At 37.2% G+C, this 21,661-nt stretch overlaps 1 protein-coding gene across 1 annotated transcript; it reads left to right on the top strand.

The window, feature by feature from the left end:
* The first annotated feature begins 5,719 nt into the window (after window positions 1–5,719).
* On the top strand, window positions 5,720–6,043 carry LOC141719562 (uncharacterized). Its single transcript, XM_074521940.1, has one exon. It carries the CDS (start codon window positions 5,720–5,722, stop codon window positions 6,041–6,043), a length of 324 nt encoding a protein of 107 aa, XP_074378041.1.
* Window positions 6,044–21,661: the final 15,618 nt, after the last annotated feature.

Genomic DNA, 21,661 nt, shown 5'->3' with positions numbered 1-21,661 from the left:
GCTAGCATGATGCATTGAGCAACATTTGCATCATCTATCCACTTACAATACACAACATGTTCATCATTATGTGCATCGTTAGCAGGTTCAGTAGGCTTAGGTGAGTCAAGCACATATTCCAGCTTCTCAACCCTGAGAACAATTCTCAAGTTTCGAAGCCAGTCAGCACAATTAGGACCAGTCAACTTGTGAGCATCTAGTATGCTCCGGAGTGATAGTGCAGAAGACATAACGTATATAGTAAATCTGTAAATGATGAACACATAACAACACTTAGCAAATATTCAATTTCATTTCAAAACACTATATGAATCGGGTCTTTATTCATAAGTGGCTCCCACTAGTTTATCTAATTTATACAACCCCTAAGTGAAAATTAAGCATTCATAATGCTAGTGGGAATAGAGATCCTACATTCCATCACACAACCTCGGCTGTAGCCATAAACGTCATGTGATGTTCAATAGGCAGACAACTCTTGTCAATTACATCTTATGTTATTCCCTAATAAAACTTTAGCCTCTTGAATAATTGAGTCACGGCTGTAGCACGACATACTCAATATTCTAAGTCAAGTCTAACCCAGCATTTCATACAATTGAATTAGTCTCCAACGGCCCACGGCTGCAGCACGTAACGACCTTTAGATTCTAATTCAATGCACATCTCTATGTAATAGACAAGTATTTCTTATTTCGAAATCAAAGCCCTCGGCTGTAGCACGAAACTACAATGATTCAAAAATAAGAACTACTTTCTACCATGTTGGAAGGCTTTGACCGACACAAGCCTGTTGTGTCACTGACCAATTACTACTTGATATTATTTAATTTTAGAGGGATTATATTACGTTACAATCATAATCATATTATAAAGAGATTCTTCCTTTTAAATTAAATATTTCAAATCAATAATCGATAATCAGATGATTCCCAGATCGGGGGGAGCATTGTCAAGAGGCGTCACTTAATACCCCTTTCTTACAGATAGAAATCTGTTGTTGACAGAATCATCCTTTCTCTCAATATTGAAAATTCATATTCAATTACGTGTTTCATAAACACAAGAATCTCATGATTGTATTCATAATATTTATATTAAGGTCATGAAATAATTTCACTATACTAGATTGTCTAACATATGCCTTATGCTAATTAAGTTCACCTAAATCTATCATCGCATGATAAGTTAAGCATATATCACATATATAAGCATGAATAAACGTAAAGGTAGGCATGTTAAATCATGTAGCATATTAGTTTAAGCATTATACATCTATATGCATCACATGAGGCATTTAAAAGTAATTAAAACAGTTAAAAACAACTTTAAAATACTTTCGGGAATATAAACAGTTCAAAACTTTTATATATAAAAAAAATTTGACCACTCCTTTAGATCTGTCTCGAAAAAACGAATCAAAGGATATATTTCACGCCCAAAACGGAGTTACGAAACTCCCAGAAACCAAATTAAAAAAAATAGATGGGCTGTAACGCATTTCAGGAACGCGTTACAAGCCTTGTAACAACCCTTTTAAGCCATTAAAAGGTGTAACGCATTCCGTGAATGCGCCATAGGGTGTAACGCATTCCCGGAATGCGCGACACCCCTATCCCGCATGCCCTGCAGCAGCCGACTCCTGTATTCCTTTTTTTTTTATTGATAACAGCCGCCGCCGCCTGACACCATTGGAGGCCGTGCCTCCATCAACATCAACAGCCCTTCTTTATGATTACAGCAGCAAGATACTAAACATATATATATACTAACAGATTATATATATATATATTTAATTACGAATTTAATTAAAACAACTTAAAAAAATCATAATAATTAATCCACACATCAGAAAATTATGAAAAAAATACCCAGACGATCTACAACACTTGTAGAATCCAGATCTACAGTCAAAAAAATTTTGAGAAACAATTTCTAATCAATCATAATTAATCCATGATATAACTTTCAAAAATCATAATAAATTCATACTAGATCATAAAATTCTGAATTTTTTTATCTCAGATCTATATGCATACAACCTAAGCTCTGATACCATTATAGGATTTTATACATCACGGAAGCATGGTAAAACAATTTTCTTGATATAAAATCCAAATAAAGGCATACAAATCGTGATTAAATCATAAGGGATCGTTTCTAACCTTTAAAAGCGATCCAATAACGGTGAGCGGAGATCCCTAACAGCTGCTCCTCAAGTGTGAAGCACTCCACTGGTATCCACCAAGAGATCAATGTGATGGAGGAGGAAGGGGTGGGAGAATTAGGGTTTTCTTAACTTTTTAGGTTAAAGCAAAAATAGGGTTTATAATAGTATATTTATAGGCAAAATTTTCAGCTGAAAATTTTCCCATAAAATATTATTATTATTAACCCTTTATTCTTATTAACCAATTAACTAATAATTAAAACACCTTTTAATTATTAATCATTTTTCTAAACACTTTAGAAATAATTCTCTCACTTGATTTAATTTCCAAAAATTAAATTCTTAATTAATAATATTAAGAACTTTTTCTTAATTAATTTATAATCAATTAAATCTCATTTAATCAATTATTAAATTTTCCAATTAATTATTTATTACATAAATGAATAATTATCATCCATTATTAATTAATTCCTCCACCATTAAATCATTTTTTTATGGTGTGACCCTATAGGTTCAATATTAAGCCGGTAGTAGAAATAAATAATAATAAAACTATTTTATCATTATTTATATAAATTCTCTAATTCATTAAATATGATTAATTAATTAATCATATTTATTCTACATCGTGAGGGATACTTCTCAGCATATCGCGACTATCCGGATAATACGAATTCACTGCTTAAAATACCAAGAACCCATTCAATGAATAGTTACCGTACAATCAATTCCTTCTACCCTGCAATGTCACGATTAAATACAAGGCATGGAACTTGTGTCAAGCCTATCTTATTTAATCATATGATTTCCCATTCACAATGCTTAGTTCTAATTAATGTAAATTAGAAACTCCTTTCTAATTTCATTCACTCTGGCCAGAGATTCCTGAACTAGCTTAAGTGGATCAGCATTGAACATTTTCTTCCTTCACTGGAAGGGGTAGATCCTTTATTGATCATACATTATCTTCATGTACAAATTCCTATACCCAGTAGAGCCCTTATAATTATCCCTGAAGACTAAGAACTGAACCAAAGCATAGTTCAGTGTACACAAGATGACTATGATGATCTCAAGTCTAAGGATACTTGTACAACTATCACTATGTGAACAACTGCTGACACGTGAGTGAACTCCATCAGTTGTTCAGCTGTGTGAGTCATATTCAGTGAACTTATTCTATAATAAGCACCTACAGACTAGCTATAGTGTCACCACACAAATGTCTATGAGAACAGACAGCCTTCATAATGAAGCAATCATAGTATGCACCGATCTTTGTGGATTATTAATTACCAGTTAGTAATCCTACAACCAGGAACTATTTAAGTTTAGAGTTATCATCTTTTAGGTCTCATTATTATGATCTCATCACAATCCATAAAAATCTTTACTCTAAACTGTGGTATATCTTATTTAAGCACTTAAAATAGATAGAGCCCGCAATAAAAACAAAACAAGTCTTTTATTAATATCAATGAAATCAAAAACAGATTATTGAAAAAGTTATTCCTAAATCCTCATACATGATTGGACTTAGGACACATCTCTTTCAGGATGTGTATTGATTATCGTAGATTAAACATTGCCATTAAAAAAGATCACTGCCTTCTTCCATTCATTGATCAGATGTTTGAGAGACTTGCTAAACATAAATTATTTTGTTATTTGGATGGGTACCCAGGGTTCTTCCGGATCCCTATACACCCTGATGACCAGGAAAAGACTACATTCACATGTCAATATGACACCTTTGCATATCGAAGAATGCCGTTTGGATTGTGCAATGCCCTTGCTACTTTTCAGCGTTGCATGACAGCCATTTTTTCTAATTTCATTGAGTCTATTATGGAAGTATTTATGGACGATTTCAGTGTTTATGGTTCAGATTTTGATGTATGTCTGTATAATCTGTCTAAAGTGCTTAAACGTCGTGAAGAGGTTAATTTGGTTTTGAATTGGGAAAAGTGCCACTTCATGGTCAATGAAGGAGTGGTATTTGGTCATATTATTTCTAAACGTGGTATCTAAGTTTTGGTTTTGAATTGGGAAAGTACCACTTCATGGTCAATGAAGGAGTGGTACTCGGTCATATTATTTCTGAAAGTGGTATCTAAGTTGATAAAGCGAAAATTGAGGTGATTGAGAAACTTTCTCCTCCTGTTAATGTCAAGGGTGTTAGGAGTTTCTTAGGTCATGTAGGGTTTTATCGTCATTTAATCAAAAAATTTAAAAAAATTGCAACCCTTACTCAATTATTGCTCAAGGATGCCACTTTTGTCTTTACTGATGCTTGTTTGGAGTCCTTTTACAGGATTAAGGAAGCTTTGATAAGTGCACCAATCATACAACCTCCATATGGGAATCTTTCATTCAAAATCATGTGTAATGCAAGTGATTATGCTGTGGGAGTAGTTTTCGGTCAATGGAAAGACAAGATATTGCACGTAATCTACTATGAAAGTAAAACCTTCGATGAAGCTCAGGTGAACTATGCTACTACAGAGAAAGAGATTCTAGATGTTGTCCATGCTCTTGACAAGTTTCGAACATATCTCATTAGTTCCAAAGTCATTGTTCATACAGATCATTCCGCTCTTAAATATCTTTTGGCCAAAAAGGAAGCAAAACCGAGGCTTATTCGATGGATTCTGTTACTCCAAGAATTTGACTTGGAAATTAAAGACAAGAAAGGTGCTGAGAACGTGGTTGCAGATCATCTCTCGTGGTTGCGTTTCAAATCGGATATTATATTAGACACTCCTATTGACGATTCTTTTCTAGATGGTCACTTATTTGCGGTTGCTACTCAAACTCCTTGGTATGCAGACTTTGCAAATTACTGTGTTAGTGGATCTCACCCTCCATAATTGACCTATCAACAACGAAAATTGTTCATTCATGATGCTAAACAATATTTTTGGGATAACCCTTTCTTATATCGAAAGTGCGTTGATGGTATCTTTCATAAATGTGTTACCGAGTTTGAAGTAAATGACATTCTTCGACATTGTCATTCTCTAGCATGTGGAGGACACCATGGTCCATCTAAGACCGCTGCTAAGGTACTCCAATCTGGTTTCTTTTGGCCTTCTTTATTTAAGGATGCTCGTGCTTTCTGTCTGGCTTGTGATGCATGCCAAAGAACGGGTAATATTTATAAATGCCATGAGATGCCATAAACCAGGATTCTAGAAGTTGAAATTTTTGAAATATGGGATATTGATTTCATGGGACCTTTCCCAACTTTTTGTGGGATGAAGTACATCTTGGTTACTGTTGACTATGTATTTAAGTGGCTTGAAGCTATTGGATCCGTAACCAATTGTGATGAACCTCTTTAAAAATATTATGTTCCCACGCTTTGGAGTTTCAAGAACAGTGATTAGTGATGGTGGTTCTCACTTTCGTCATCAAAAATTTGAAATATTGTTGAAAAAATATGGTGTTACTCATAAAGTTGACCTAGCTTATCATCCTCAGACAAGTTAGACAAGTGGCCAAGTTGAGGTTTCAAATCGTCAAAATAAAATCATCCTAGAGACAATGGTTGCAAAGTCTCGAAAAGATTGGTACTTAAAGTTAGATGATGCTTTTTGGGCTTACCGGACAACTTATAAGACCCCTATCGGTACTACTCCGTATCGACTTGTTTATGGCAATGCATGCCATTTTCCAGTTGAGCTTGAACATCGTGCTTTTTGGGCTATCAAAGAGCTCAACATGGATTTGAAAGCTGCGGGTGAAGAAAGACTTTTTCATATTAATGAGTTAGATGAGTTTCGTTTTGATGCTTATGACAATTCTCGGCTGTACAAGGAAAGAACGAAAAGAATGCATGACAAGGTGATCCAGCGACGAGACTTTTAAGTTGGTGACAAGGTGCTGTTATTTAATTCGAGGCTTCGACTATAACCTGGAAAACTCAAATCAAGATGGTCCGGGCCATTCACTGTTACTGAAATTAAATTTCATGGTGCTATTGAAATAATGAGAACCGATGGAGAAAAATTTAAGGTAAACGGTCAATGCCTGAAATTATATGTGGATGGGGCATTTGTTAGAAAGTTGGAGACGGTTCGTCTCAACAACCTCTATACTGAGCTTTAAATCGTGGTTAAAAGGCAAGCTAATGACCCTAAAGAAGCGATTTTTGGGAGGTAACCCAACGTGTTGGTAATGTATTTTTTTCTGTTATTATATTATTATTTAATATTATTATTATTATTATTATTATTATTATTATTATTATTGTTATTATTATTATTATTGTTGCTGTTTATTATTATCATTATTAGTACTACTATTTCTGTATTTTATTTAATTATTTTTGTACATTTTTTAGGGGTTAGTTTATTTTTGTATTTATTTTTACTCCCTCAAGGTGTCCTAATAATTTTTATGTGAGGTGTTCAGGAGTGTAACAAAAAATAAAAATAAAAATACAATAAAATAAAAATCTCGCGGGATGATTTGACTAACTCCGGTGTACAACTGATTGTTAAAACTGATGTGTTAAAAAACAATACCCACGGTGCGTACATGCACCCGCAGTTGTCTCCCTTTCTGGAAAACAAACATGTACACGTACATGTTAACCCCCCCCCCCCCCGCGCGCACGTTCCCCTCCCCCGCGCTTTTGCCTCCTGGAACAATATGTAGTGTTTGAAAGGCATATGTCATAGCCTATTTGTTTATTCGAGGATTTTACTCAACTCAAATAAGAATGTAACAAGTAAATAGTGGATCTACCGTCAAAGAGATCTCTCAAAGTAACATCTGTTAAAGGATTCAGAAACAATGTTCATCAACAACTTGAGGAATTAATTCACTGGAAGAAGTTCAAGAAATTGTTCAAGCCTCAGTGATATAAATCAAGATTGTGGATTTAATCAAGTGACAGAGATCTTGTCAGGGTATCAAATAATTACAGGGATTTAATCTGAAGAAAATCAAGTTATCAAAGTCAAGACATGAAGAAACATCACAAAAGTTAGTCACTCATGAACCAGACAGTATATCGAGTGTCAACATTGAAGTGGTGGAATTGATTCATAATTGACAGTGATTTTCAGAAGAATGGTTGCTGTTGAAGAGTAGTATTAATTCTCTATTAATTAATTAAGTCATATAGTTTAATTAAGAAAATAAATTATATCTGCAAAGACTAATTTATTGATTAATTGAAATAATTGATTAATTAATTCTGAATTAATATTAAGAATTTTCAGAATTGATTTTGAATTTATATTCAATATTAATTCAGCATGACAATCAATTGAACTGGTATGACAATCTGGATTGTCATACCGAAAGTCATACTAGTTCAACAGATTGTCATACGGAAAGTTCTACCAGCTATGGGATTGTCTTGCTAGTTCAGGAGATAGTCATACCGATTGTCATGCTAGTTCAGGAGATAGTCATACCAATTGTCATGCTAGTTCAGGAGATTGTCTCACCGAAAGTCATGCCAACTATCAGATTGTCTTGCCAGTTCAATAAAGTTATGTTGATCAAATCATTTAAAAGACAAGAAGAGCAGCAGATAATAGGTATCACAGAATACATTCAACAAACTCAAGAACGAAAGCAGCCGCCCAAAATATTTCATCTCTCTGCTGAATTCAAGATTATCAATTTCTAGTTTTAAAGTTAAATCCAAACCACTAGAAATCATTCTCTTGTTCTTGTGTAACTATCTAGCAGATCAAAATCCCTAGAACTTAATCTTAAATTGTTTTTAGCATTTGATCCTTTTTATTGCAAAAATAGAAAAAGTTCATGTCGAATTTATTCTAGATTTGTGATAATTAATTTGAGATTAATTCCTTGTAATCGATACCGTTGTTGTAACACCTTTCAAGTTTAATAATAGTTTTATTTAACTTGAATTTTGTTTCAATTTTTTATTCCGCACTAAATTCGATTAAACGGTATAGTTTGTATTCAACCCCCCCTTCTACAAACATATTGGGACCTAATAATTGGTATCAGAGCCCTCTGATTAACGAACAAATCAAGATCCTAGACTTTTGTGCTTTTTCAACTCCTTGAATTTTTATTTATTCAAAAATTCATAATGACTTCACAAAAAGTTGGAAACGTGAAAATTCTACTATTTGATAAAGAAAATTATATTATGTAGAAGAAGAAGATGCTCTAGTTTTTACAAGTTACAAATCCCAAATATCTGAACTTGTTAAAGAAGGGTCCAAAAATTCCAATGGTTATTGAACCAGAGGTGATAGAAGATGATGTTGTAATTACCAAAGCTAGAACCTATACAAAAGAGCCTGAGGATTTTACTCCTGCTGAAAAGGAAGAAGCCTCCTTGGATGCCAGCCTTCAATTAATTTTAGTTGATTCCCTTGATTTCTTGATGAACAGACATGTGATGAACTGTAAAAATTCCAATCACATATGGGAAACTATTGAGGTGATTAATGAAGGTACAGAGGAAGTTAGGGAGAACAAGTTAGAGATCCTAACCTCTGAGTATGAACATTTTAAATCCAATCCAGGAGAAGGAATTAGTGAAGTGTTCGAGAGGTACAATACATTGATCAGCAACCTGAACATAAATGGAAAATATTATTCAATCAGGGAGATCAATAAAAAGTTCCTTTTAACACTGCCAACTCATCTTGAACATAGAATCACTGCCATAAGAGAAGCTAGAGATCTGAGTGAGATTGCTTTGGATAGACTCTATGGTGTGTTAAAAACCCATGAGTTGGAGCAGATTCAGCAGAAGGAAGTCTACGGGAAAGATAGAGTGGTCAGCACATCTACTGCTCTAGTAGCTAAAGGTCAACAACAATAACAACAATCTCAACAGTCAGAGAGAATGGTACAGTATTCCAAGGCTGAGGAAAATGTGTTAGTAGCAGAATATGATCCTCCTACTATAAATCAATCCAGTGATGATTTTTACTCCTTGGAAGAGCTGGAGCAATTGGAAGATGAGTCAATGGCCCAGATTGTCAAGAGATTCTCCAATGTCAGATTTAAGAGAAATCCCAAGTTCAAGTACAAGTCCAACTACAACAGATTCTAGAAAGATGGATCTTCATCCTCTAACACCAGCAGTGGCGGATACAAAAAAGGGATGGTTGATCGGAGCACCATTCGATGCTTTAACTGTAATGAGTTGGGACACTTTGCCACAGAATGCAGGAAGCCAAAGCAAGTAAGGAAGAATCTTATGATTCAAATCAGAAGATTAACTCTGAAAGGGCTTATCTGGCAAAGGGAAGAAGCTGAGATGATACTGATAGTGAAGATGAAGAAGATGGGAATCTTGCTCTTTTGGCTATTGATGGAAATACTTCATCGTCAAGAAAAGAGGTAAAATTTACTGATGCTGAATTAGTTTATCATCTAGGAGGTTCTTTAGATTGTGCTCATCGTGATAATGAACTGTTAATTCAACAGATCAAAGACCTTGAGAAAGAGGTCAATGAATTAAGACTTATGCACATTAATCAAGACAAATTAAAAGAACAAGTATCTTTTCTAGAGAATAGAGTTAACTGTTATAGAAAACTCGAAACTATTCTCAAAGACAAGATCACCGGTCTTGAGACTAAGGTTAAAGCTTACTTTAATTCTTGTTCGAAGGCTAAAGAGTTCTACAGTAAGCAAGCTGTTAATCAAACATCTGGAATAGGTTTTGATTACAATGCTTTTATTGGAGAATTAGGCATAAACTCCCCTCCTCATGTCTGTGCTAAAGGTAGGGAAGTACCACACGTGCTTAAGGGTGTTGATAAACCCCTCTATAAAGGATCAATTGCTGAACCATTTGATAAGACCTCCTTTATTATTCAAAAAGAAATACATGCTGAAGATCTTGCTAATGAGAAGGTTGTTTCCAAGTCAAGTGTGTCGAAAGTTCCAGTCAAAGTTGTGAAAGCAACTGAGACTAACTCAGACACACATGAGTTGGATAACAAAAATGCCATGTCTACCATGCATATTTTGCCTGTTGTTAATCCCTCTCATAAAGTATGTGGTGTTCCTAATTGTATGTCTTGTGCTTTAATTTGATGTATGCTTATTTTAATGGTAAGCATGTTTCTAGTGATAAGACTACTCCTCGTCAGCATGTGAATAATAGGAAGCATGATAGGTCTAAGACTGCCAGTCCTTCTAAGGCTAGAAAGGAGACATTTGTGCCTAAGCCTAAACAGAAATTTGTTAAGACTGTTTATAAGGTCAAATGTCCAGTCATTGAGAAAGTTGAGAATATTAAAGTTAAGAATGTTATTTTGCCTGACAAAGGTCAATTCTACAAGTATGCCGAGCCCAACCAAGTTTGGGTTCCGAAGAAGGTTTAATCCATTTGTATTACAGGGCATTAAATAGGTGGAACCGGCAGTGTAGATTCTTGACAGTGGATCATCAAGACATATGACCGGAGATAGAGCCCTGCTATCAAATATGGTTGAGAAAGCTGGCCCAGTGGTTACCTTTGGAAATAACATCAAAGGTTTAACTGAGGGATATGGCTATTTGCAAGCTGGTAATGTTATCATTGAACTCAAACTTCTTTCAACATTAGTGATTTCTTATTTCAGTTAAAATCTTTTGAAATCACTATTGTACATCATTTCTCTCAAAAGATTAAATGTATAATTTTCATTCATTATAGATCTTAAGTACATTTTATCTGTATTGCCATATATTCTGTGATACAGGTTCAGCCTCCAATGGATCTCTTTCATTGATAGTCATAAGGTTGAAAACCCACAACTTTTATCCCAGACTGTAAAGACAAACACAGAAACAGAACCCACCAACACTCTCTTACCACTAAAATGAAGTATGAATGAGCGTGAGGGAGATAGTGCCTTAGTGCACCACATAAGGAAGGTTCTGAAGTCAACCCAGCAGCCCTGTCTCCTACAAAGATGAGTAGTATTTAAACCAAGACAACTGCTAGCTCCCATACATCTTCTCAAAAATATGTAATGGCTGAAAAGGCACAAAAACAGTTACTAGATTCATCCTCTCAACAGGGTGCGTCTATTGAAATTTGCCTGTCGGCCAGGGTATTCGATGTAGTGTCACCACCTCAAATATAAACAATTCTTGATGCACAAGGAAAGGTTACATACACAAAAGGAGGAGTTGACGAAAACAAGAGTTTCGACCATTTTAAGGTCAGATTCGATTGTTCAAGGTTTTTTAATGGATCAATTGCCTTTACAGGTGTTAGGAGAGGATACTGATCCAAAAGCCATATGTCAGTGGTCACTGTCTACCTCCCCAGGCTTAAATCCCCTGGATGCATCTGCGGATAGTGGATCTGACATAGGCGCAGATTGGCAAATTGTTGACAATGATTCAGATATTAGCTGATGAGTCACAAGGAAATGTCTTCACAGACATTAGAAGGGAACTTTGATCTTTATGCTAAATTCTTTGGATCATTGTTTACCTTCCCAGAATTTAAATCTGGAACCCTAAAAGGAAAACTAGCAACTTGTAGATTATGACTCAGATTCATCTGACGAGTTTAACAAGGATGGGGATTTGCGAACTCCCATTGCACCACCCGTGACCTCCTTAAGGATGGCTAAGGTGATTTTCCTTGCAGGTACAGCTGAATTTTGGAGTGGAGAGAAGAGTGATACACTTGTAAGAATGAGTGTAAACACGAGTGGAGAGAAGAGTGATACACTTGTGAGAATGAGTGTAAACATGAGTGGAGAGAAGAGTGAAACACATGTGAGGTACACTAAACAGAATCACACACTCACAGTGAGGAAGAAAGATGAAACTACTTGTTATTTCTTTTCCAACCAAGTGAAATATGAGAACTCCTTCAGACAACGATATACATTCCTTCTCTAAGGGGGAGATAAAAGCTTAAGTAATAGTTTAGAGGATTCCTCAACTAAGGGGAGAAATAGCAGGGATGAAGAAAAAGGTAAAGCACATGTACACTACACTACACCATTGTTGTTTGTAACTACAGATCCTATTATACGGGAGAGGTGGTAAGCACAAGGTGATTTTCTAGTAAGGGAAGAAGCTATTTTCCAAAAGGGGAGTACCATTGGTTTTTATCTGCGGATCCTATTATACGGGAGATGTGGTAAACGAAGGTGATCTCCTTTAATCAGTTGATTCTCATAAGGGGAGAAGCAAGAGAGATATGCGCTTCTCAACAGGAAATGTGGTTGTACAAATGAAGATGAAACTACTTGAAGATATGTTCAGTCTAGAGGAACATCTATTTGGAATCTGGAAAAGGTTAAATATAATCCAGAACTTTTCTGCTATTTACTTTGCATTTCTGTTTACATCTTTTTCTTATTTGTTAGTTGAGATATCCTCTAGGTATTTGTTGTTATTTTCTAACAAACAAATAGGGGGAGATTGAAAGGCATATGTCATAGCCTATTTATTTATTCGAGGATTTAACTCAACTCAAATAAGAATATAACAAGTAAATAATGGATCTTCCGTCAAAGAGATCTCTCAAAGTAACATCTGTTAAAGGATTCAGAAATAATGTTCATCTACAGACTTGAGGAATTAATTCACTGGAAGAAGTTCAAGAAATTGTTCAAGACTCAGTGATATAAATCAAGATTGTGGATTTAATCAAGTGACAGAGATCTTGTCAGGGTATCAAATAATTACAGGGATTTAATCTGAAGAAAATTAAGTTATCAAAGTCAAGACATGAAGAAACTTCATGAAAGTTAGTCACTCATGAACCTGACAGTACATCGAGTGTCAATATTGAAGTGGTGAAATTGATTCATAATTGACAGTAATTTTCAGAAGATTTTCAGAAGAATGGTTGCTGTTGAAGAGTAGTATTAATTCTCTATTAATTAATTAAGTCAAGTAGTTTAATTAAGAAAATAAATTATATCTGCAAAGATTAATTTATTGATTAATTGATTAATTAATTAATTAATTCTGAATTAATATTATGAATTTTCAGAGTTGATTTTGAATTTATATTTAATATTAATTCAGCATGACAATCAATTGAACTGGTATGACAATCTGGATTGTCATACCGAAAGTCATACTAGTTCAACAGATTGTCATACCGAAAGTTCTACCAGCTATGGGATTGTCTTGCTAGTTCAGGAGATAGTCATACCGATTGTCATGCTAGTTCAAGAGATAGTCATACCGATTGTCATGCTAGTTCAGGAGATTGTCTCACCGAAAGTCATGCTAGTTCAGGAGATTGTCTCACCGAAAGTCATGCTAACTATCAGATTGTCTTGCCAGTTCAATAAAGTTCTGTTGATCAAATTATTTTAAGACAAGAAGAGCAGCAGACAATAGATATCACATAATACATTCAACAAACTCTAGAACAGAAGCAGCCGCCCAAAATATTTCATCTCTCTGCTGAATTCAAGATTATCAATTTCTAGTTTTAAAGTTAAATCCAAACCACTAGAAATTATTCTCTTGTTCTTGTGTAACTATCTGGCGGATCAAAATCCCTAGAACTTAATCTCAAATTACTTTTAGCATTTGATCCTTTTTATTGCAAAAATAGAAAAAGTTTATGTCGAATTTATTCTAGATTTGTGATAATTAATTTGAGATTAATTCCTTGTAATCGATACCGTTGTTGTAACACCTTTCAAGTTTAATAATAGTTTTATTTAACTTGAATTTTGTTTCAATTTTTTATTCCGCACTAAATTCGATTAAACGGTATAGTTTGTATTCAACCCCCCCTTCTACAAACATATTGGGACCTAACAGTGTTGTACTACACTTCTAGTACTAGTACATTTGTAACTTATGTAGTTTACTTCTTTTTTTTGTTTTGGTTTTTGTTCTTAATTAATGTACTTATGTAGTTATGTTATAAATATTTGTATATTATAAATATTTTATCAATATTAATATTAATATTTATTACTCTTATTTTTTTTAGTTTCTTAACTTAATTGTTTTTGTACAAACATCTTATACTATTTATATTTTATATATTATTTACAGTTATATTTCCATAAGTAATAGTTTGTAATTTAGATGTAACTATCTATTTTATTAGCTTATAAAGCAAATCAAATTTTTTTAATATAATTTTGTAAAATTTGTTAGTTATTATATGTACATAATTTGAAGTACGAATCATTGAGGCTCCGTAATAGCCAGCCTCTGGGGTCTTTTTTTGCTCGCCTACTTCTATAGAAAACATGACATGTGTGCATGTTCTAATAATACTTTTCCGTCTTCTTTCAAATTCCACGGCTTTTCTTAAGAAGCACCACTGGTCTCCTTATCTCCTACTGTTATCTACAGTTTTTTCCTACTCTGTCTCTACACTATAGGTTCATCTAAATTACTTCCAAAGAAGAAACAAAAGTAGAGTAGCAAATCATCCTTGCCCGATATTCAAAAATATCCAGCTATTAAAACCATTGGAGACACACAACGGTCCCAATATGCCACTTTATCTGAACGTCCGGTCCTTCCCAGCAGGTACATAGAGGTTGGTTATTGTTACATAATTCGAATATAAACTGGCTAAAGTTGGATGGAGTAATCTCTCGGACATGATTGGGTGTTATACCCAAAATTTGGTATTGGATCAATGCGGGTCAAACATGGATTAATTAAAGTCAAACTCGGCGCTGCGTTGTAAAAGAGGGGACGTGCCCAGGTCTGTAGGACGCGTCCACTATGGTGAAAGTGTCTTCCATAGATGGTCCTTTGGTAAAGAAGATTGAAGATGCGCCCAGGAGTACAGGGTGCGTCCTGTCTCTGTGGGACGTTATGAAAGGTGGTTGCTGGGAAAGATACAAACTTCATGAAGGTTAGGACGCGCCTAGTGCCCAGGACGCATCCTATATGTGGGAAGTGCATTCTCAAGGGTAAGTTCAGGACAACGCATGCATGGAAATGAGCAATGTAGGGTTATTTCTACTAACGTATTTGTTGCAGGTACTCTTTGAAGAATTCCCTCCTTGAGACGGTCAAGGAGGGGGATGTCCGTGAAAAGCTAGAAGGTCTCCAGGGGTATGCCTTATGATTGAAGGCCTCCTCCTGTATTCAACGGGTGTCCTTATTGGGGATGCGAGGTTAGCTTTGGTGTGTGTTTTGGGAACTCTGTTCTTGTATTCAACGGGTGCCCTCGTTGGAGAACTTTGGAGTCATCCTGCACTTTGCACCCAAGAGCTTGGGATCACCTGTCCTGTTATCTGGTGGGTTATCCTCATTCGGGGGACAGGGACACGTCCGGCATTTGGGGTGAACTGTGGCTATACCTGCGTCCGTAATGCAAGGGAGATAGCTGTAGTGGAGTGTTATCCTTGCGCAAGGAGATGCACTATCCGTGAAGTCCTAAGATTACGGACGAGCCTTGGGCCTTCGCGGTTAGGCCTCATAGTTGGACATTCCTAAAGCTAATAGAAGATGGATTCTGGATGGGCTTTTACCGGGCATAGGAATAAGAAGTTTAAGCCCATTAGATTTCTTGTTCCCGAAGAACTACGTCAGGATTGATCCCTATATAAAGGGTACGTAGGCACATTAAGAGGGGTGAGAAGTTGAGAGCTGATAAGGGAGCCACCAGTTACCCTGATCAATCTCAGCCTAAAACAACCACAAACCACCACACACCGCTTGATTTTTCGGAGAAGAACCACCGTCATAGATCTTAATTCTGGCGAGAAACCTCAAACTTTGTTGTTACCATATTCCTCCATCAACAAATTGGTGCTAGAAGGAGGGCTGCTGATTAAGATCATAGTCTTAGGAGGAAAAGATGTCTTACAATCATGATGAAAGTTCTTACGATGGAAGTGATAGTAGATCTAAAGGAGAGGGCGAGGGAGGCTACACTCGCCATGAATTCTACATACCCAGAAACATGGCAGATCCTCCGAGAGCTCCAGATGTGGGAGGAACGCCTCCAGTTCTCATCAGCAACGGTGATATCTTGGAGTAGTCATACTGCATGGGGATACTCTGAACAACTTTCACTCAAGGCTGAGTACGGTGGACCGTCGTAAAATAAGGAGGGGTCATCGTTTACCCCGCCGTGGCCACGCCATGGGTAAAACACCCGTGGTTGAGGGAGATGCCCAGGATGCTCGTGTTCAAGCCAGCGGGGGGAACTCGCGAATCACTCCGCGATGCTTGGAATATTCTGATGATGTAGAGCATATTGTGGAGCTTATTTATGAGGAAACTGATGGAAGAGAGAGGCCTCACACCAACAATCAGGTTGTCCCATATCCGTATAGGTCTGGGCGTACGATGGACGAGCATTGTCGTGCAGAAAATATTCAGAACCAAGATGAGGAAAGAAGAGATTTTTCAACCCTAAAGAGAAGGCTTGGCTTAGGTTAGAAGATGATGATTTGAGAATGTTGCTGTTAGAATGGAAAAAAAGGAAACGTTGGAGAAACGAGACCCCGTGATACGACGCGTGTGCCCCCTATAGATCCAAGGGATGATAGGGTGCGGCACCACGAGCATGAGCGTGCCCCTTCGCGAGGAAGGTTTGGAAATTACGGTCGAGGCTACCAAAGGAATGGATGAGGAAGGATGGGATACCAATATGGAAGGGCGCCATATAATGGGAGACGAGATGACGGGCCCTCAAATGATGAAGCGCCTGTCGTCGTTCCTGTGGCTTCTCACAGTGCTACAGGCAATGGGTCCCGAAAGCGTCTTCATGATCGGGACAGCGTTTGAATTCAAGAGAGGTTGTAAAAGAATGATGAAATACCAAGGCATGGTCATGAAGAACCTCATGCACCGGGGAATTTCCAAAATCAAGATGGAAATTTACCACAGCCGCAGCCTCAGGGCGACAAGATCCACCGGTACACTCGGGGGGTAACCAAGGGGAACAACAACAAGTTATGGAGCAACCCCAACAACTCAATGTTTAAACCATTATGGAGTAGGAACGTTTAATGTGAATGATCTTAAGAGGTTGCTCAACCATATCGAAGGAGGTAAGGTAACAGCAACTGCGCAAGCTCCATCCCTATTTTCTGCTATTGTGGGGGAAGCGCAGCTGCTTTCAGGGTACAGGAACACAACTAATGACTTGCGTTTTCATGGAAACTCCGACCCCGTGGAATTCTTTGGGCGTTTCAACATTGAAATACATGTATATCATGTACCTGACTTGGCACGATGCCGTCTTCTTGCGGCCACCTTTAGAGAAGGTGCTCAACAATGGTTCCAAAAACTTGGTCTAAGAGTGATCACATCTTGGGAACATATAAAAACCTTGTTTCTAACTCAGTTCCAGGCTGCAGTGAAGTATACGCCACCTGTTACCACACTGGCCAACATGAAACAGAAGGAAGGGGAAAGCTTGACTTCGTATTTCAAAAGTTTCAATGCAGAGTCTACCTTGGTGAGAGGCACAATTGATAAGACACTGAAAATACTTCTTATAGCTGGTCTGCGCATGGAAACAGATTTTTGGAAACACCTATAAGGAAAGGACCCTGTGTCATTAGCTGATGTACTTGCGCAAAAGGAATCCTTCATAGCGATTGAGCAATCGCTTGCCGAGACAAAGAAGACTGATAATACCCACAGCTCCAAGGGACAAGTTAAGAGGAGAGACCGATCTGTAAGTCCAGATTATCGGTGGAATACCCGAAGCCCTAATAGAGTGAATGACGTGAACGTGCGGAGAGAGTGGAGTCCACCGTCGAATTATGAAAAGTGGGTGAGCAATTACACTCCGCTGGCAGCATCCATTGATCACATCTTTAAGGTAAATACGGACAGAAGAATCTTCAAGAAACCAGACCGTTTGACTTCATGGCAGAGTAGAAACAAGAAAAAATACTGCGAATACCATGAGTCTACCGGTCACGACACCCACGAGTGTCGCCACCTAAAAGATGAAATTAAAGAGTTGATCAAGGCTGGATATCTGGGAGAGTGGATTGACAAGGTCAAACGACGTAAAGGAAGCGACGATAAGGGGAAAGATGAAAGGCATCCCCCACAGGCAGAGGACGTTGAAAAAACAGCGGAGGTTAAGTTCCAAAGAGCTGGTAGTATCAGGGCAATTTTTGGAGGACATCCATTTATTGGTGATAGTAATCGGGCGTTGGAAAGAAATGTAAGAGAGGAATGACACCCACCACTCACCAACATTAATAGCCTGGAAGATAGACCTCCAAAAATATTCAAAGGGGAATCGGCTGACATTACGTTCAGGGAAAGAAAGTCAAGATGGGTACATCATCCCCATAATGATGCGCTGGTATTAACTATGCTTATTGGGGTAATGAACGTGCATCAAGTCTTCTTGGACAATGGGAGCTCTGCGAACATCCTTTATTACAGCACGTACAAGAAATTAGGTTTCCCGAACAGTGACATAAATTTTAAAGATGCATCGTTATGGGTTCGGTTAGGCTTCCTTTCATGCTTGGGGAAGGAGCTCTGTCTGTTACAATGATGGACTTCAAAGTGCTGGATACGCATAACGTGTTGGTGGGCAGACCTTGGTTGCGAGCGTTCAGGGTGATAACCTCGATATATCATTTGATGATAAAGTTCCCAACATCTAACGGAGTGGGCAATTTGAGAGGGTCGTAGTACGAATCACATAACTTCTATCACAAGGCTGTTAAAGAATTTCGCAGAAGAAGGTATGAGGGAAAAGGTCTTCCATTTGAAGATGCGGCGGACATTCAGGAAAAACCAAGTGGAGAGGTTCATGCCCATTATTTTGTGGAAGATCCAGAGGAAGAAGAAACTCATGTCACCAAGACCCTTGATTTGACGTTGGGGAATGTTTCAAGGATCCGTAGTGTGGAGAAAATCGTGGTGAATCATACAGAAGGGATTATGCGGAAGGAGGTTAATGGTGAAAAGTTGGAAGGAAGAATTGAGATTTTACAAAGCCTAGAAAGTAACCTCAAGGTGGATGATCCTCAAAGGCAGGACGCGCCCTTGAAAAGTGAAAATGAAATTGAGTTAATGCTCCTCAAAATGAGGACGCGCCCTCCACACCTGCAATGCATAAAGCCATGCCTTGTCCTGAGGTGGGTGCTCCCACATATAGGGATGCACCCTCGAATATAGGAATGGAAGTCAAGGACCTCCGGGACTTTGATTTTGATTTGGATCCCAGGATCCCTATGCTTGCCGAGAAAACGGGGCCGGACGAAGACACAATATCTGTTTCGGTTGATACAGATGACCCAAACAAGGTTTTGAAGGTGGGATCTCAACTAAGTTATGACATGAGGGAAAGACTTACCCATTTTCTGATTAAAAATCTCGATGTCTTCGCGTGGAGTCATTCAGACATGGTGGTGATCGCCCTAGGGGTAATGTGTCATCGGTTGAACATTTTCCCTAATTGTACGGGCATACGACAAAAGCGTCGCCCGGTGAGTGGGGAAAGGGTGATAGCATTCAAGGAAGAAGTAGATCGACTATTGGAAGTTGGTTTGATTAAAGAATATTCTTACCCCGAATGGCTTGCAAATCCGGTGCTTGTGAAAAAACCAAATGGGAAGTGGAGGACGTGTGTAGATTTCACAGATGTAATAACCCCAATTTTTGGAATTTTTTGAAACCCTTATGAATAGTGATTTTGCTGATTATGCTGAATAAGAAAACTTTTCATACCACACTTTGTAGAGGTTCTTTTATTGTTATTCTGAGATCTTATTAGTACTCTATATGGTATATAAGTGTATGTAAAGATCGTCGGAATCCAAATTCAAACACTTTAATTTTTTCCCGAAAATCCACCAGATACCGAAAGAATTGAGTATAAGGTAACATGATAGAAAGGATTTAAATTCAAGGATTATAAGAGAGGATCATATAAGAAATATAATATATTGAGAAAGGTTTAGGGGAACCCAAGTAATAAGATCCCGGGTATGATCCCTCAAACGATAAATGAGAACGAAAATTAAGCGAACGGTATAACAGATAAGCGGTCATTAACCAAACAATTAAGCAAGGATTAGTATAAGAAGATGCTTCCACCACCAAGTGATGACAAGTGGCAAGAGATGAAGTCACCAAGATGATGTCATGCTTAGTCATACTCCACTCACTTTAAACAACCAAAAAATCATCCAAATATCCCATTCACTTCATTTTCCACCACAAAAACATTCAACAAAGCAAATACTCTCCCAAGAACACATAGCTCACGACTTTTTCATTTTTTCAAGGAGAAAAATTCCAAAAATCAAGTTTCTAGCTTTGTTAATTTGTAAGGTAATTACCCAAGGTCCCTTATGATTAGATAAGCATATCCTAGGAGTTTAAGCTTCTATTTCTTCATGAATCTCTTCCAATAAATCAAGGAAGAAGATGATGAATAGTGATTTCAAGATTACTAACTTTATTTTCTTTGATTTCCTTTAAGATCCAAGCATTCCTAAGCTATCTCAAGGCTTCTTAAAGCTTCCTAGCTACTCTAATCACTCCAAGGAAGGTATAACACCTCCAAACCCTAACTTTACTTTGAGTATTAAGATGGTTTTGATGGTTATAGTAAATGAGAAGCATGATGCTTGTGTGTTTAGAGTTTGGATTGGATTTGTAGTGATTTGGATGTTGAAATCTTGTTTATAGTTAATGAAACTTAAGTATAGCTAGTAGTTCATGTGTGGGGTTGTATAAATTGGAAAATCTTGAGGTTTGGGGACTGATGTAGTAAGGTTTGGATGAGGTTGGTTGTATTATTGGTTGTGAGTTGAATGGTGGTTGTTTCGGGTGGTTTAAAACTTGGTAATCACGTAAACATAGCCGTCGTAATGCCCGATTTACTTTAGACTATTTTTGTTCTTAACATTAGAACCTGTTAGGTTTTGACCATTGCCATGATTACATATTTCATGTTACGAGCTTCGTTTTGATATGTGGTTCGTTTGAATCCGATATACGGTTTAGGAGAAACGGCCGTTTTAAGTAACGGCGCTTCGCGACCGAACCATTACCCCTCGCCTTACTTTGAAACCTTGGTTAAGGACTTTAAATGACTAATTGGGGTATGAAGCAATTATGTTAAGTGGATTAGGCAGTTGGTAAGATATTCGCGAAAGAATTGCCTTAAAACTCTTAATGGTTAATTTATTAAAAATGGTGGAGCCGAGGGTACTCGAGCTACTTAAGTGAATCGTTAAGCGCGAAAGCGAACGTTAGGGGTCTAATTGGTTAAAGTCTAGTTTCTTAAGCGACCGGGGATTAATGTCGACTTATGTTGTTGTTCATAGGTTATCGGACCCACTCTAAGCTTAAGTCTATCCGGGAACACTCAGGCAAGTTTTCTACCCGTTATACTGTTGTTGTGATGTATACATATGTATATGCATTATCTTGTGATAGATGCATGATGGTTAATTAGCAAATCTTATGATATATTGGAGCATGTGATATGGTATATATGCATGTATGTTTCATAATACATATGTTGATATATATATGTTGATTCTAATGCTTATAAGTTGCATAATACCTATGCTAGAGATAAGC

This window comes from Apium graveolens, chromosome 4 (assembly GCF_009905375.1).
Source record: "Apium graveolens cultivar Ventura chromosome 4, ASM990537v1, whole genome shotgun sequence".
NCBI classification, from domain to species: Eukaryota; Viridiplantae; Streptophyta; class Magnoliopsida; order Apiales; family Apiaceae; genus Apium; species Apium graveolens.
The sequence above is the reverse complement of the archived record's forward strand: the minus strand, read 5'-3'. Positions and strand labels throughout refer to the sequence as shown.

Bases quoted from the DNA above. Each gene is read 5' to 3' on its own strand.
- LOC141719562 (XM_074521940.1), top strand. From the start codon at position 5,720: ATGGTTGCAAAGTCTCGAAAAGATTGGTACTTAAAGTTAGATGATGCT.